The following is a 19,139-nucleotide window of genomic DNA, read 5'->3' on the forward strand; positions in this document are numbered from 1 at the left end:
TAAACAATCCTAATAAAGCCCTGATGCAAACTCCACATTCTTTGAAAAAGTCTTGTAAGGAAACATCCCCCAGTACTGTGTGTCTTTATGCATCATCTGAAGGTCAGTCGATGGTAATGGAATCTGATTCAGTGATACTATGACAGTTAAAGAGAAAGCCTCCTGCCTTTGGGGAGGGGGTCACTGACAAGGGTCCCTGCGATGAGTTGGGTACTCTTGGTGCCTCTATCTGGAGAACAGGAAGAGGCTTAGAGAGGTATCTAAGGAAGGTGGGCTATCTAAGGAAGCAGGCTCTCCTGAATACCTATGGAGCTTTTTATTTTTTTATACCTAACTTCATCCTCAAAACCACCTCTTTAGGAAAGTACCTCTTTGTGATGAGAAAAACTAAGAAGCCCCAAAATGAGGTTAACTGGCTTGCTGTGGACCACAGAAAGGCACAAAAGAGGGAGGGCCAGGATTAAAATTCAAAGGTGTCTCACCTCCAAACTTGTTGCTTTTCTGATCACAATATCTTGTCTTTCATATCCAATATTTGCCTTAAACGTCAGATGATAAAAAGGTACACAGCATCTCTGTCTCACAAAGTTTACTAGAGTAGATAATACTTGAATATCTAATTCGATGCTGAATGTGTTAAGTCTCACGAGAGAAATACAAAGGATGTGTTAGGAAAGTTCAAAGGAACAAGAAATCATATTGGCTTGTGGGATCAGACAAACGTTTGATTCCAGGAAGAGTTGGGCCCTTAAGCTAAGGTTTGAAGGATGGTAGGATTTAAAGAGGCAGTGACGAAGAAGGTTTCTAGGCATATGACAGTATGTGCATTAGTTTAGAGGCAGGAAGTATAGTTAGTGACCTGTGGGATCCATGATGGTTTCTGAGTAGGGAAGTGATCATTGTTGAATCTGAGAAACATTACTGTGACAACAGCATACAGAATGCATCAAAGGGGTTAAGGTGGGGAAACCAGTTGGTAGGTTGATGCACGGTCCTGGCAAGGGACCCCAGGACCGTGCGGTCCCTTCCCCAAGGGAAAGGACGCCTAAGGCATGCTGTCAGGAAATAAAACAGAATTTTCACCATTGGGTATCCGTCATCTTGGTAAACAGATACAAAAAGATCTGTGTCCAGTGGTGCACAATGAGAGGACATATACAAGCAAATGGGTCATACTATTCCACAGATATAAAATATTGATAAGATGTAAATAACACACGGTGCTTCTTAGCTAATAACGGTAATAAGTCCTTTTTGCAAATTAGGGAACTCAAAGTTGTCAAGGGTTAAATGACTTGAACAAGGTCTGCCCAGGATGTCATGCTGGGTTTCTAAAGCCAAAGACTAACAGCTTACTGATGTGTTACAGAGATTATGTAGCCACTGCCAATCAAAGGCAGGGATGTTAAGGAAATATTGGACCAACCACAGCACTTCCTGTCTGTTCCATATATTGTGAAACCTGATTTTGTTCCCCCCTTGTACTTGAGCCTAGGCTCTATCATCCTTAAATTATCTCCTATGTGACATTTTCTCCCCACACTAGATAGAGTGCATTCTGAGGACTGTAAACATAGACATCCCAGGGCGTAGAAAAAGTGCTGGTGTGGGCCTGGGTGAGACTGTCTGGAGTTTCAGTCTTGCCAATAACCCTCTGTGTAGCTAAAGTAATTTTAAACTCTCTGGACCTCAAAATTCCCTAATAGTTATGACAGAAATGCAAACTCACCACCACAGCCAGGGCCATCACTACCAGCATCACAAGCACCAACTTTTATTAAGCATCATTTATGGGCCAGATGCTGGTCTGAGCCCTCTAAACACACCATCTCATTTAATCCTCATCACACTACCAGGGAAGAATGGAAGTACAAAGAGGTGAAGTCACATCCCTAGGTCACAAAGTCAGAGAGGGTCATTCCAGATGACCTTTAACCCTCCAGATCCGACAGACTTTTGTGTGTTTCTAAACAGCCCTGCAGAGTTTTATGTGATGATCAATCCAACACAACAGCTGATAATCAATAAATATGTTTGAATTAAGGAGTATCAGTAATCACCCTCTCCATTTGCTCTCCACCTCTCAACTTTATGCAGTGTGAAATGCAGCTCAGAAATCTATAAGTACATGAGCAGTGAGGACTGGTTCCTCAACTTTTTAAAGCAGTACTGCTGTGAGTCACACCTGAAGTTTTTGTGGATTGTGTTCCACGCGGTTGTTTTTCCCAAAAGATGAACTTTTGGGAATTGTCTCATTGGATGTTATTTCTAAGCCATTTGTCCCCCCACTTCCTTTTCTCCTGTCATGAGTAGAATGCAGTCTTTGTGTCACTTCTTAATAAATGGTTTGCTATTAAGGAATCATTATAGTAATGTGGGCTATTGGAAGAAAGGGGTTACTTTAGTAGCCAACCCTCTTAATGACCTGCTCTTCTGTACACATTAGTAGTTGGATAAGGTTGTGGTTTATTGAACTTCTGCCATCCACCAGAGACAATCTGCTCGGGTTTGTGCTGTTGGGAAGAGAGGGTGATGGAAAAAAAAATTCTGTCCAAAATTTCAAGCCTGGGAGATGACAGTGCCCTGAGTTTACAACTTGTTCAGCAGGAATCAACAGGGAGCATTAAGTGAATGCCTCGTGTGGCCAGCCTACTGCTAATGGCACATATTCTCTGAGAGGCTATAGCCAATGAAATTCAACATATATTCAGAGAGCACTTTCCTTGTGCCAGGTGCTGTTCCAGATGCTCAGGATCTATCAGTGGACAAGACATATAAGACCCCCTGTCCTCGTGGGGCTTCCATTGTAGAGATTAACAGTCATAGCTGTCCCTTCCTCAAATTTCCATGGCAACTAAGAATATGGCCATATGGCCAATAGGTAACCCTCAAAAAAGACTACTGGGCTTAGTGCTTCACTTTCAATTTATAAAATAACTATGAAAAAATAAGAGAGGTATATTTCTTTCCAGATTATGTAACGGAATGTACTCACTGAGACTTTGGGAAGTTGTACTTTAAGGCTTGTGGGGGGGGGGAGGAGGGGAAGATCCAACAACAAGCACACAGTTCTAGGGGCCCAGCACAATTTAGTGTTGTTTTGCATTCTGGTGGCAAAGATCTCATAAGAAAGTCCATGTCACTGGCACAAAAGGAGTGAACATGGGAAAATACTTGGTCTTCTTTCTCTCAAAGGCACAGTTGTAAAACGCACAATGCTATGAAAACTCAAGCAAATCTGGAATCATCGTTAAAGGGAATTAACTTGGAAGGTAATTTATGGCAAGAAAATTCAACTCCTTTGTTATCTTCCTTTTACCGTAATATGCTTCCTGAACACTGCCTATGAAAGAGGGCTTTTAGGAAGAAAAAAAAAATAAGTATAGTAAAATTAACTCATTTTATCAATTTGTGCTGTTGGCCAGAGTTTCCTGACTGTGGCTATGAGGGGCTGTAAAACTGATGAATTTGCATGGAGAAAGAAACCAGTGTAAGTAATTTGTGTAAGAGGTAACATGGACATACACTGCTATAATTCAGACACCCTGCAGATAGCAGACTGCTGCAGTGTGAACGGTTATGAGTTAGAAAAATGACCACACTGCAAGTCAGTCTGACTTGAATGGAAATCAATCATAAAGGTACTTTCCCTGCAGCTTCTATGCCACAGTCTTCAGCAACTCCTTTGCTGAGCAGATTTCTGGTCTGCAAACCGCGTACTGCTCTCCTTTCTCTGCCCTTCCTTTCTAAAAAGTCTGCCCTAGCGCAGGCTAGGAGTATGGTTTTCCAAAATGGAACATAAAAGAAAGGCACTAGACCAAAACGAGGATTTCCCTCTATGTGGAAATGAACTTTCCTGCTATTATGAGATTTAAGCAATGCTTTTTATGAAATGGAGTATTAGGTGCCAAAAGCCAGCACGATGTTTTAACCCCATCAACGGCATCTGCTAATGCGGAGAGAGCACCGTTTTCACACATCCACATTTGTGGGCACGAGTTAAGAAATATGTGGGTTTGTGGTGCTAGAACGGGTAGGAGGAGGTGAATAGCGAAATTTTTATTTCTGAAAAAATGTTTTCTTTTTATTAAGATAAGAACAGTTCACTGATACCCTCTTTCCTCCCCACTCTGAATCGTGAAGACAATTTACCTTTGATAATCATTGTGAATTCGTTTCGTGAAGTAAGCATATTTGGGCATTTTATTACAAGAGAGCTCAGTCTTGGATCTCAAGAAACTTAAATATGTACTCTATAAAGGAAGGAACCATTTCCACTTATCTCTGTATTCTCAGCACACAGAGTGAAATGCTTCATATATTACACATGCAACAAATGTTTACTAAAATCGAACTAAGATTATATGAGCCTGTTAATGAAAAACAGCTAAGAACTAATACTTATTTATTATGTATTATGTGTCAGGCTGGCATGCTATGTGTTTTGCCTGAATTACCTCATTTCATTCTTGCAATATCCCTATAGAACATGTATTTGTTTATTCTCATTTACAAATGGGAAAATCAGTTATAAGGTTAAGTAACATGCTCAAGATCACACAGGTAAGTGACAGAGCGATGATTTGAACCCAAGTATCTCTAGATACCAGCCCAGAGGTGAAACTCACATTTCCAGTCTCCCTGTCTTTCCTTTATCATCAATTACTACAGAGACAGATGCACTAAGATTTATAGAGAAAAATAATTATCATCTATCCATAAAGTGGGAAAACTTGTATTTATCATCTTCTTCTCCCTTCTTTGTGTTTACAGGTCTTTAGAGCTGCAAGAGTCAGTCAGTGCTTCACTGGATAGAGGGCCTGACACTTGGTCGAGCAAAGCCATCCATGGCGCGGTAGGCAATGCTGACCGATCTCTTGCATTAGTGGCTTCTGCCTTGGGGACTGAAATTGATTTTCTGCATTTTAGAGTATCATCTCATCTTAGCTTTTGGTTGAGGTCAAATGTGGTACCCGTTTAGTACCTGATACAGCCTCAGCCATGGGATTAAGTCTTCCCTGACAGGGGATGGATTTGATGGCCTGAGACATCTTTTTACCACAATGATCTATAAACTAGGGAAGGGCTTCTAAATATAAGCCCCTTCACCAAGAGCACGCTGGGACTCTCTGATCATTAGCTGTTAGGAGACCAAACTACATCAGCAGAGTCTCATCTCAACAACTTACAAACCCAGCTGGCTATACTAATAAGTCTCAGTATTTTCACTAAGAACTGTTTTTTTTTTTTCCTTCTCCATACACTGAAAGATCCTGGGTATTAACATGTACTCATATCAATCACATATTGCATTAACTCAGTTCTTGCATTGGGTTTAATGTGTGGCTTTGCTGAGCCTGGACTGTACTGATCTCATCCTGGACATGTCTACTGTGTCACCAACAACAGTCTTTCTAATTAGCAAGAGTTAGCTAGGTCAATATATTCCAGCCAAAATCTCAATAATATTTGTGGTCTTTTTTTTTTTAAACATTTGTGGTCTTATTGTGGGAGTAATATTGAATTTCTGTCAGTCTTCTGGAAATCCCAAAAATACCTTTAAGTTTTCTAATGTTTCCCATTGGATAGGAATATCTGCTCTTTAAAAAATGAGGCTTATAAGTACATAAGTGAAAGTTTACTAAAAACCACATTGCTGGTAAACCTCCAGCATGTCCCTACTACTCACAGGGAATTTTTATGTCCATAATATAAAAGAAAGCAAGAATTCAAATACTACAGAACTAAGTACTACTTTAAAGAACTCTGATGAAAATAAAGGTGCGGCTAGCCACTTAAAAAGTTGTTAATGTGTCAGTGTTAGATTTAGAATTTTTAAAACATCTTGTTATCTATTAGATACCCTGGAAGATAAATCTCCAGAATAACACAGATGTAGAAGCTTTGACTGAGAGGTTAAGGAGTAAGAACTTTCTGGTTTCCTAAAGCAGATGAATTAGGCCTAGTATTGGCAAGCTCTTATTCCATCAGAATTATTAACTTTGAAGGGGTCATGAGAATGGTCCTTCTAATAAACTGACTTTTAAAACTTGAATCTAAAATCAGTCCTTCTTAATTTACACATGTACACAGAGCACATACAGACATACACAGAGATTCTTAATAAATATGCTGATAGTGTGGCTACCTCAAGGATGAACTCTGAACACACAGTGAAAGACCAGGGACAAAGGCTCTGTTCAATAATAAGCATGGTGGTTACCACTGTTCAGCATCTACTATATGCTAGATACTTGCCATTTTCTCACTTAATCCTCAAATCACTCCTAAGAGGTGTTTCCAGCATTCTGATGCAGGCCCAGCACACAGCTGGTATTTAATACTTGTTTGCTGACTGAACAAGTGATTGCTACCTCCTACAAGAACATAGCTGGGAGGCATTCAGTATTGCCCAAAGTCATAGAGTCAGTAAGTGGCAGAGCCAGATCCCCAGTTCTATATCCTGGACTATGATACCATGCTGCCATCTTAAACATGGATTTCATAGAATGTATTATACTTAGGAAGCAAAACCCATGAATTAGCTAGAAAAGATTAGAAATAGATGAATATACAAATAGAGACCATAATAACAAATTAGTATGGACATCAAGGTATTACATGTTTTACTTCTCTCTGAAGTAAATAAGAATGCTTGTGGTCTGGTCAATTTAGCAAGACTTCAGCTAGGAAAACACGGAACAAGAGCCACCCCCGCCCCCTGCCCCAAAGCTGCCATGAAAACTCTCACTACCAGCTCTAACCAGGAAGGCTGTAAGAAGATGAGTGCAACAGAAAAAAATGGACTTTCAAGCATCAAGCTGACCAGTGGATATGCTGATGTCATAAGCTCCTGTCACCATAGTTTTAATTTCAGTCGGCAAGGTGGTCATAATGTCACTGTCAGGGTCCATGTCAAACACAAGGCACATTATATATTTTGATCTGTAGGTAAGAATGGGGACACCTCTCACTTTATGTGGCTCCTTCTCTATTGGGTGAGGAGAGGAGAATGGGAAAAATCATGTGTGGCTGCCCATACCGTGAGCTGGGATTTGGAAGAAAGAGCAATTTGACAAAAATTTTATTACTGCCAGTCCGTTCCATTTGCCGCCGGCTTTACTGTCCAAATATTCAACCCAAATATGGCAAGAAAATTAAAAGAAAAAAAGCTATACAACAAAACATCCTTCTGAACTAATTCAATTTCAGTATTTATTTTGAAAATTTATTGAATTATAGTAGAGGAAACCCACTAAATTAAGCCAGCCAGACTGATATTTTTCTTCCAGAGAGTATGGCAATATTTATTATATTATCTCCCTATGAGAGGCTGATTAAAACTAGGAAACATTTGTGATGTCATAATACATTCAGAATAAGGTGGCTTAGGCAGGCAAAAATGAAAAAAATTATAGGGCCAATCAGTATTTTTGAGTCTGTAACTTAACAGATTTTCTTTAAAACCTGCATTTTCAAGATAGGCATTATGATTTTTTAAAGGATCTCCCACTCTTTTGTCTGCGGCACACGATACCCTCAATCTGGAAAAGGTGCCATTGACTTCTACAGACAGAAAATGTGTGATGTTCATTTTAAAATTACTAGTAGAGCCTGCTATTGACCATCTAATTATGCCGAGTTCCATTTATAAACATAGCTAACCACTAAGTTTATGGAGACTTTTTGTGCTGCTTTAATAGGATATTGATCGAGAGCATAGTTTGAGTGGACTGCCATTGAATTGTGTAATGGCAAACAAAAGGCAAGGTCACAGCCACTGTTCATGCTAGGGCTGCAGTCTATTTTTTATTATAATCTTTTTGTTTCTTCCTTTAATGCTCAAGCCCAAATGGTTTCTTTCGAAAGAAGAGCTTGCTAAAGAATATTAATTTTATTAAATTTTATTTATTTTAAAATTAATTTCCATGCAATGATCACAGCTATCAGGTTACTTAACAGAGGAGAACCAACAGGCCACTTGTTCAGAAAAGAAAGTTTTAGATCTCTTTTAACAAAGACCTAAAATCCTGCAACTGTTTCAAATGGCACCTCAAAGGGCTGGACATCAGGAATCCCTCCTCCTATACCAATTTCCTCATGAGTCCGTCTTTGCAAGAATAGTTTGTAATTTCCAAGTCTGGGCTTGTTCATATGAACAGCTTCGTTTTCTTATTGTACATTGGAGCCGAGTTAATTCTGTTGCACTCGCCTCATCATGTCAGGTTAGAACACTGCCAGTTGTTCTTACTGTAACGCTGGCCAGAAAATCCTAGTGCGTGGATATGGGTACTCAAAGTCACAAAAAGGACTTAGAGACTTAAAAACGAAGTTGAAAAATGAACTGCAATTTGGATCCTAATGATGATTCCTGTGTGAAAATAGAGAAAGAGTGCATATGTCGAAGGCAGAAAACAGCCACTAGGGTGCCACCTCATGCCAGGCTGAGGCATCCAGCCGGCTCCGTTCACTCCCCCTTCCCATTGACAAACAACTCGGGAATCCTGCAGCCACCCCGCAGCCCAGCTTTGTGGCAGAGCCAGGACAATTCAGCTGCTGGATTTAATAGATTCTGTAGCAGTGCAAGAGGAACCAAAAATTCAGTCTGGGTAACTGAGAATGGTTTTTACACCCAAAGACGCTAAGGCTGGCCACAGTGTACTGGGAACCCTGGCTTTTCAAAATTCCAGGGCCATGAAGTCATCCCTAGCCACGAAGTTTACTTAACCCTTGCAGCCCGCTCGGGTGTACAAACCACTGCTAGCAAATTGGAACCCGCCAGGCCAGAGTCACAATGGCCTATGTGTATTTGCGGTTTTCCTCTTTCCCAGTGAAGTATTTAAGGTTTCGTAGTCACCCCACCAGCTTCAAGTAAAACAGTCAGCACTTTAGAAGGAAATGGGCAGAAGTAGTGGATTCTTCGGGAGGATTTTCTGGGTTCGTCCCAGGAAGGGAATTTAACAGCCTCAGAGCCCACACTCTGAGGAAAACACCGTGCAAAATCAACCGGTGTGGGCCCTGCCAGAGGCTGCGGTCGAGGTGGGTCAGTCAGTCAGTCAGCAGCCAGGGGAGCTGGCTCTCTCTTGGTGGTGGCTTCATAGGAAAGAGACCCATCTGAAAATGCTTCTTGCAGGCTTTGTTTGAAAATGCAGCATCATGTAAGAACCATTTCAGCAGATGGTTCCTGTCTCTTTCCTCATGGTATTATGCTAAAACAACTTTGGTGAATCTGAACCGCGGTGTTAGCACTTGGAAACCCCCTCCCCCAGAGCAGGGAAGACCTCGCTCTCTCTCTGGCACAGTGTCTAGTGGTCTGTGTTCCCCCTTCCCGACCCTCTCCTGGAACAAAGTCATAAATAACTAGAACGACTTTCAGATGGCCCCATCACATGGGGGAAAGGTAGGAGGAGCGCAGATATACATCTAACTCTTAGGCTATAGCACTTTCTTCATGGTGAAGGGAAACAGACCTCCCCTTTCTTGCCCCCCATGGGTTCTACATAATGCAAAAAATTAAAAGGTAGGGAGGGAGGTAAGTAGGCAGGAGGCAGGGGTGACCAGGGGAACTGGTGAGAGACTGCAGCATGAGCCCCATACATCTGATCAGTGTAATTTAATGTCAAGCCACCTTGCTGCCTGACCCTCACCTCCAAATGTGTGAAGCTAAGCCAGCAGCTCTCTCTTGAGTTTCTCTGCCACTGCCACCCTGTAGTAACACGATTATAAACAACAAACTTAGCACATAGTTATTTCGGTGAATCCTCAGGAGGAAATGCTGAAATCGCACCTCCCTCCTCCATTAAATTTAAAAGGAGGAAAACGAAAAACAGACACGAACTGGAAACCTAGGTAAAGTAAATATTTATATTAGCAAATGTTAAAATTGCATACTAAAGATTCAGGAAGAGGGAAAAATTTTCAACCTAGGGCAACCATTAGTTTGACATTTCCAGGCCATACATGTGGTCATAAGTGTGACTGGGGGAACTGGGTGGGGCTGAGATAAATATGAGGGGGTTGAGAAGAAATGTTCAACAGAGTGGAAGAAATTCTAAGACACCGAGGCCATTAAATACATCCAGGGAAAGGCTGAACTATCCGGAGAATGAGTATAATTGTGGCGGGGGACAGGAGGGCAGAAGATTGGCTGCAGCACAGGTGATTTTTTTAGGAAGTGAGACTCCTCCATAGGGCACTGCAAGAATGATACATTTGTCAACACACAATCTCCAACACAAAGAATGAACCCTAACATAAACTATGGGCTTTGGTTAACAATAGCATGTCAATATGGGTTCCTTCCTTGTAACAAATGTACCACATTCACAAAAGATGTTAATAAATAGAGGAAACTGTATGGGGGAGTAATATTAAAATTCTGTACTTTTTGTCAACCTAAAACTGAGAACCTAGAATTGCTCTAAAAAAATAAAGCCTAGACACACACACACAACACACACACACACACACACACACACACACACACACATAACTGAATACAAATCCAGGGGAAAAGAAAATTTAAGTATTTTAGTTGTGTTGGTTCATATGAAAATCGCTTTAACCTTTTTTTGATGCACAGATTAATAATCTAAAAGTTTATCAACTCTAACAAGAAATGGTTTTTAATCAAAGCACAGAATCTGTGGATTCTGTTTAGTTCTGTAATGCAGTTATAGGAGAGGTCATGATGAAAATGTCTGCAGTCAGCTAGCAAAGTAAAAAGAGCAAGTTTCTTAACCTCTTTGAACATCACGGTCTCCTTCATCTATAAAAAGGGACAGTAACAGCAACCACAGGAGGACTGACTGAGATTATGTTTAAGACAGTGCCTAGCACAGTGCCTGATACATAGTGTATGCTTAATAAATGCTAGCTACGGTAATTTTTCATATTAGTATTGTGCTCCTAACAGGGCTAACATTCTGCATTTAATCAGCTTATGAGCCAGTTAGCTTATTTCTATTTCAAGGTTGCAGAACCCACATCCCAAGCCCCACTCACTTGTACAAAGTGCCCACTGTACCTCTAATATGGACACTTAGCTCTTCCAACTTAGGGAAGTGGGCAGGGCTATAAGAAATGGTTAAGGATTTTGACTCATCCTGTGGCTTGAGCGTGAAGTCTTTCAGAAAGGTGTGTGGGTGAGGAGACCTGAGCTGGGGGGATGGATCCTTACCCCAGCAGCCAACATGGTCCTGTGACATGTACCCTGACAAACCTGGAGTAAAGATCTGCAGGAGAGAAGGGGCTCTGGACAGCAGTTTGGCTTGAAGCCATGATTTAGCTGACACAGCCCAGTCCCACTCCTGCCAAACGGTTTTAGTCAGCACGAGGCCATGTGTGAGTGAGTCCTACAGCGATTACACAGCAGTGTGCAGAATCGAAAAGCATTCAAGAGCTGAAGGATGCTCATGACGCCAGGCATCAGCAACATAACCCCCTAAACGGGGACAGGAAACAAAACCAGGTCCCTCTGCAAATTCAATCTGTGGTCGGCCCACACCCTCTGGCAGTCTTGAATGCAGGTTTAGAATTCACTTGGCAACCACGCTTGGTAGACTGAATGGAGGTCTAATCTAGCTTGGAGCTGATAGACCTTGGGGTATAAGACTTTACAGGGACTTATGGAAAGTGGAAGAGGGACAAGATTCTGGGGATGGTCCTGAGCAGCGTGGGCCTTCTCTACACCACCCAGGCCTTGGGACCCTGATGGTAATGAAGACAAAACGTGAGCATTACAGCAGCCAGAGTAGAATGCAAAGGTCTGGTGCTCCAATGTAAGAGCTAGCAGGATTTTCTTTTCACTCTTTAGGGCTATGTTTAGGAAGGGCTCAAGGAATGCATTTCCCTGTAATGCCATTATGACAGTTATATATATCTGTATCCTATTACTATTATTAAAATCACCAGAAGAATGTGGCCTAGTGATCCTTTTTAAAAGTCTCACAAAGTGAAAAAAAAAAAACACTTAAAAAAAAAATCTCTACATGCATTCTTTGCCCATGGCGAATGACTGGCTAGTCAGCTGTGTGAGAGCAGCATCTATCCTCCAGTGAACAAGGCCATCTCGTCTGTTCTTCATCGGTTGGTACCTCAAGCACACTTGATAACATGGCAGCAACCTCTCCATTCCAACTCACACCCTCCTGCTCCTAATGCCTCATCCCTTATGGTTCCACTCCCTTAACACTGGAAAGCCCCAGGATCAACCAAGTGTCCTGACTCCCAGAATTCCCACACTCAGAGTTACTTCCTTCTCATCTCCCTGTCTTGTCTCACATTGCACATTTCTTCAAGTCCCCTTGGGCCTCTGTTAGGAGTATACACATTCTAGCATTACACAGACCTAACTTTAACTATTTACCCACTGTTTGATTTTGGGTAAATGGCTTAAATAGACCCACAGTTCAACTCCTTTGTAACAATGAGAGTAATTATTTACCTGACAAGTTTATTGCAAAGATTAATTTATGCAACATACATGAAAACACAGCATAGCATCTGGCAGATAGTGAATGCTCAACAGTCATTAGATTTTTTTGCCTATCCCTCAGACTCCAGCCTCTATGTTCCCATCTTATATCCCATTTTCTGGATTCTTAACTATCTTCCAGCTTTAAGAAATAACAGACCGAATCTGAGCCTGTGAGATTGGGATGGCTTGACTTGCTTGACCTGACATCTTGTCAGAGACTGACTGGTATACTCAGTCAATCTTGCAAGACTGTAATGCAGGGGATGGGGGTATGAACTTGAAATGAAAATATTAGTTTTTACTCTACCTCCATCCGCAAAGGATTTGATGCAGCTTAGAGCCAATGTTAACAATGTAAAGTTTATCTAAAAGTATTTTGAAGTAGGAGGAGAATAAAGAAGCAACATTTTGATATCTGCTATTTATATTTTCCTCTTGTTATTGGCACCTGCAACATGGTAGTCATTGTAGGTATGCATTTAAATAAAAATAAAGAGATGTTTTTGAGGGAAGGCAAGAAAGACTGTGTGAGAGAGAGAAAAAGAGAGACAGAGACTGAGGGAGAGAGAAGGGGAGAATCCTATACCTTCTCCTTGGACTGTCTGGATTATGTCATGGCAAAAATACAATCAATGACCAACCCCTTTGATCAATGGAACAGGGTGGTGACAGGTACTCTTAATTCATTGTTGTTGGTGATTATTGACAAGCTGGTAATGATCATGCTGTACTGTGTCACTCATGCTGAGGGCATTAGCATTCTTTAAAGGTCAAAACCAAATTCTTTTAAAATGCAGAATTTCTTAGAAACAGGGAAGCCTCAGAAGTTTTTTTTTAACCAGGTTCACACTATAAAGTAGGGAATATGTGAGACAGTCAGGATTTCAGTTCTTTTCCTAAATCTCACATTAAAATGATATTTAATTTTTCCTGATTTAAATTCTTGGCTGTCAAATAAACTGCGTGGCGAAATTCTTCCAATGGGTGAATGCAAAAGGGATTCTAAAAGCTATTTATGTCTCTAGGAGGCCTAGGCAGAAAGTAAGTACAAACCCAAGGCAAATCTGTACCAAATCAAAGCAAAATTATACTTACTCTGTGACACTCTTACTAGCTCAGTCACACTAAAAACACCTGATGTGACAAAACTGTCCTGGAAGCCCAAATGTCCTGGGGAAACAAAAACAAAAGAAACAGTGTCATAAATAGAAGACATTTGACAACAGAATTCTAAATATTAGTTTCATTGTGATTAAAAAAGGCAATGTCTAATTTCATATTCTGCTCTAGTTAGAGTTTATGTGGGAGGGTACAGTCATTTAGTTACATAGATGGTTTTTTGGTTTGAATCTGAGGGCTATGGAAAGCTATGACACAACTGGGTGATTTCTGAAATGGTTTAAAAAAAAAACTCAACAGGAAATCTGAAACAAAAGAAGATTTAAAATAAATGGCTACCTTGGCTGACCTCTGAGACCTTAACAGCTGGGATGAAAACAGCCTACCTAGGAATCAGCCAGGATACCTAAATTCCATAACAATTTTTAAACATTATTCTCTAAAGAAACATCTGATCAGGATTAGCTATTCATTCATTCAAATCAAACAAGATTTAAAGATGTTCTCTTCATTTTTAGAGGTATCAAAGGGTGAATCTTTAAAAAGCCAGACCAGAAAAAGCAAGCCCTAGCCCTTGAAACATGAAAATAAGTCCTTCTGAGCACCAATGAAAATTTAGATTTGTTTTGAGAACAAGGGTTTTTTTTTTTTTTTTTTTTTTTTTTGTGAGTGGGTGGGTTGAGTCTGTTTTTTTTTTTTTAAGAAAAGATAATAAACCAATGGTTCAAAATGACAATCTCTGAATTTCGCATCTGCTTTATTTTTGCTGGATATAATGAATTTCTTTAAGATATCTGCAGTTACATCTCTTATTCACTTGCTTATTTATTTTTATGGTACATTCTGGAATATAAAACTTATAAATAGCTAGGAGTACATAATTTATGATATGTTATCTCTCTGCTTCTCAAGTTTTTTGATTCTGAGTCTTAGATAGGTAAAATCTAGTTCAGACATGTCTATAAAGTTAGCATAATCACCTGCTTTAAAAATAGGGCCAAAGGAGAAGTTGGGTGAAGGGATTTTTAAAATAATTGTCCTTTGAAATAAGAAACATACTTTTAAGAAATGTAACATAAGAAAACAGGTCAATTTGAATATATAACAATGCCCATAAGTATTGACAAAAAATAGATTTTTGCTCATTACTAAGGGGAAACAAATTTACCTATGGTATAGTTAACACATCAATAAATTCATCAAATGTCATGCAAATAAACACATGCAACAAATTACTATGTTTTGAAGAATTATAAAGGTACCCTCAAATTATTCTTTTTCTGACTGCCTCAGGATTAAGAAAGGTTTTTTTTTTCTGAATTTGAAATTTTTTTCAGTTAATTTTTATATCAAATACCATCTATGATGTTTTAGATAAAACACAGCTCTAACTTGTAGGATTTGCAATAACTATAAATTGCTTTTTAAAGTTAAATGGCAAACTTTCACTTGAAGACGTGCTTAAGAAATTTCACTTCTTGAAACAACCCCCACCCAGGTCTTTGGTTGACTTTAACTTGGTAAGCGCTGGAGGTGTCATTTCTTGGATAAAGACACCTGATAAATAAAAATAAGAAAATAAATAAAAAATTCTCTAAAGCCGTCTTGTCAAAATCGATGAGAACATCTCTTTCCATTTTTACCTTGACATTGCATTAATCCCACAGGCTATAACAAAGCAAATTCAACCACAACATACGTTAAGTTTGACTTAAGACACACCTAACGAGAGCAAGGAAATGCATTGTTAAATGGGAATCTCAGGGTTGATTTCCAGCTCTCGTTCATCTCTGCAGCTCTTGCTTGCGGGCTGATACTTGTTTCAGTTCCAAACTTTGAAATTCCTTACTTTATGGACAACTTCACAAGAATTTCTGTGCAGAGTGAATGTGAACACATGTACTTCAATCGTGCCACTGAAAAAAAGCAAGCACTGTGTTTTGAAAACTGAGTTTAGTTTGGTTGCAAGGACTAGGGAGGAGGAAACACCTGCACGCATCCATTCCAATACCACCTCTGGATTCGCCCTTTGCTTCTGTCCATCTCTAAGATGTGGTTTCACCAGGGTTTGTGCTCAATGAGTATATTTCCTAGTTATTTCCTCTGTTTCCATGATCTGTTACCAGTCTTGACTCTGATATTCATGAATATCAGAGTAACGTTTGTTTCCTGCACTGCTATATTTAATGCCTGGGACAAAGGTTGGTAAGAGAAAATGTGTTGAATGAGTGGATGGATGGCTCTACAGGCCAATGACTCTCACATCTTTGTCCTTTGCCAAGAGCTCTCTCAAAATGTTTACTGGATATTTCTACCCAGATGGCCATGGGTATCTCCAGATCCAACCTGTCCAAAGCCAAGCTCATTTTCTTCTCCTCCCTAAACCTGTTCTGACACTGTGGAATTACCTACTTCAATGAGCCATCCACCAACATCTTGCTTTCTATGTTTTGGTGTCATCCCTAAATACTGCTTCTTACAGAAATCCACAGCCAACAAATCCTGATTCCATTTTTTACAATTTCTTGACTCCAAGTACATCTCCATTAACCCTCCCCTGCCCAGTGCCAAGTCTGTGGCTCAGGCTCTTCCCAATTATTACAGCCTGATGGGGCAGCCTCTTAACTGTGTTCTCTGTCATCAGTCCTGTCGTCTCCTTAGTATACTGTCCACTCTGCAGCCAGAGCTGTCTCAACAATGGGCAAATCTGAAGGCTCATTCATTTATTCAACAAATATCTACTGAACACCTACCGTGAGCCAGGCATAGTGCTAAGGGCTCAAGATAGAGTTCCTACATTCAGGGAATTTACGGATTTACAGTCTAGGATTAGAAACAGATGAACACAAAAAAACAAATGAATTATTTAAAAAATTATATATGACATAAATGAAATGAAGAAAATAAATAGGAAATACTTTAGAAAGTGTGGTCAGGGATAGTCTCTCTTAAGAGCTGATATCTGAAAGATACTGAGGAGACAGGCAGGAAAAGAAGGGGAAAGAGCCCTTCAGGCAGAGGGATTAGTGTGTGTAAAGGCCCTGGGGTAGGAAAGAATGAGATCCTAGAGACTGAGATAAATCTAATGTGTTCAGAACTCACTGGCCTGTCAGAAATCTTGCAAGGGCCCCACAGAGAATTTGGGGTACAGTACAAATTCCATTACATATCATCCTGACATAGTCTCTATCTTCCCTCCCAGGCTCATCTTTTTTTAAAGATTTTATTTACTTATTTGAGAGAGAGCACAAGCATGGGGAACAGAAGGCAGAGGGAGAAGCAGGCTTCCACTGAGTGGCAAGCCCATTGCAGGCCCCGATCTCAGGACCCTGAGATCATGACCTGAGCCAAAGGCAGCTGCTTAACTGATTGAGCCACCCAGGTGCCCCTCTAGGCTCATTCAAAAAAATATTTTCTCTCTTTCTTCTGGCCCTACCTGTGGGCCTAAGGAAATACCTGCTTCACCATGGTTGTGGTTCACTCCTCTCCCCACACTGTTCCCTCTTCCTGGGACGTCTCTGTCCTTCCTGCTCTTTGCTTGGCCAACCTCCTACTTGTCCTTTAGGACTCAGCTTTATTGTCATTCTCTCAAAACCTTCCCTGATTACCTGCACTGCTGGCAAAGACTGTTTTTCTCAATCCTGACCAGGTGTACAGAATACACCTCTAATCTAGGACCTAGCACACTGAACTGTAATTTTATCTTCTTCTCGTATTAGACTGTACGCCCCTTGAGAAAGAACATCTTCTGTGCCTCCAGGTCCTAACACAGTGCCTGGTAAGCAGTAAGCACTCCAGGGCTGTCTCTGAGGGAACACAATCCAATTTGAGCTCAAGGATGTTTATTTTCCTTTTTATAGAAATGTTGACAGAACTTATTTTTTCTTTCTCTCTTTCATCTCTAGCAATACAGTATGACCTAAAATGGAGCCAATGTACATCTGAAAACTATTAAAGTGAACAATCCAAATAGTCCCTCCAGACTAAATAGGACAAGGACTGAAGAGACAATCCATTCAGGATGGAGCTTCCCATCAAGAAGGTGCCATCAGGTTGTCTGATGAGAGATGATGCCTAATATGGTTTCACTCATACAGGGAATATAAAAAATAATGAAAGGAATTATAGGGGAAAGGAGAGAAAATGAGTGGGAAAAATCAGAGAGGGTGACAAAACATGAGAGACTCCTAACTCTGAGAAATGAACAAGTGGAAGGGGAGGTGGGCGGAGGGATGGGGTGACTGCGTGACAGGCACTGAGGGGGGCACTTGACAGGATGAGCACCAGGTGTTATACTGTATGTTGGCAAATCAAACTCCAATAAAGATACACATATAAAAATAAAGAATAAAAAATAAATAAATCTTTGATGTTTCAACATAGTTTTTGTTTTATTAGTTTAGATTTAATCTGAATAATCATAAAAGTGAAAAAAATTTTTCAAAAAAAATAGGAATGCCCAAGAGGTTGTCCTGTTGTTGTGACTGTGGTCCTATTTTGGGGGCCTGAGTTAGAACAGAGTTAAAGGGAAGCATGATTTAGTGGACATAAAGTACCAAAAAAAAAAAAAAAAAAAAAAAAGAGTCTAGTCCCAAGCTTCAACTAGGATCTTCTGCGATCCTGGGAAAGTTGCTGCAAAAATCACGATTGGATCCTCCTTGTCCTCTTGGCAACCTGCTCCCTCACACTGATTTTCATAGAATGCGTGTAATTTAGGAGGCGGACCATATGTGACTATACAATAATTGGAAAAATTAAAATAAAAAGTAGAATGATTTCACAAGTCCTGATGTGACCATCTCCTCTGTGATGTGTCTCTGGGGAAAGGTATGTGTAAACACTCCATGTAACTTTAAGGGACTATGAAACTGGTTTTGTTCCTTCACCAATTATTTGGAAACCCACTGGTGAACTCTAGAGGAAGAAAGCAATGAGAAATGAAACCTAAGAAATGATGGAAAAAGTGACACGTCTAATGTAATTACTAAGCAAACTTGAGCAGATTAATATTTCATTCTTGCTAACACAAACCAAATCATAAAAATGACTTTCAGGGAAATAACACTAATCTGGCTGTTCTACTTTATTGCAAGATGAGAGAGAAATGGAAAAGAAAATAAAAAGGTCAATTTCAGTAATTCTGAACTTCAATGTTCACATTAAAAGATTCTCAGTTGGAAAGCTGATTAAACATCCCTGAAAGGTCCCAAGACTTAAATTTTGAATACAGAAACGAGTGCAAAACATACTTTTGTGAAGTTAGTCTTAGCGGAAAACCCAGATTTTGCAGCAATCTCTCTCTTCAGTTCTGAACCACTGTTCAGGAGCAACTGTATCGTAGCTTGAAAGGAGGGACAGATCCTTTTTCATTTTATATAAAATGGCTAAAAAAAGTTCATTCCCTGAATGAACTTATTCAATGAATTCCCAATTAGAGTACAGATTTCAATACCCTGCAGTCAATTGTACTCACGATGGGGAGATGAGGCTTTTGAAGAGAGGCAGAAATATAAAAAGCTAAATTCTTTTATGGGTGGTTAGG

At 40.1% G+C, this 19,139-nt stretch overlaps 1 protein-coding gene across 9 annotated transcripts in view; it reads right to left on the reverse strand.

The window, feature by feature from the left end:
- NFIA (nuclear factor I A) overlaps positions 1–19,139 on the reverse strand; it is a 375,352-nt gene that overhangs the window by 113,781 nt on the left and 242,432 nt on the right. For all 9 annotated transcript variants that reach the window (XM_041771086.1, XM_041771087.1, XM_041771085.1 and 6 more), the window contains exon 4: positions 13,574–13,648. In XM_041771086.1, coding sequence (XP_041627020.1) covers positions 13,574–13,648 — 75 coding nt within the window. The remainder of the gene's footprint in view (positions 1–13,573; positions 13,649–19,139) is intronic.

The sequence above is a fragment of the Vulpes lagopus genome, chromosome 10, assembly GCF_018345385.1.
Source record: "Vulpes lagopus strain Blue_001 chromosome 10, ASM1834538v1, whole genome shotgun sequence".
NCBI classification, from domain to species: domain Eukaryota; kingdom Metazoa; phylum Chordata; class Mammalia; order Carnivora; family Canidae; genus Vulpes; species Vulpes lagopus.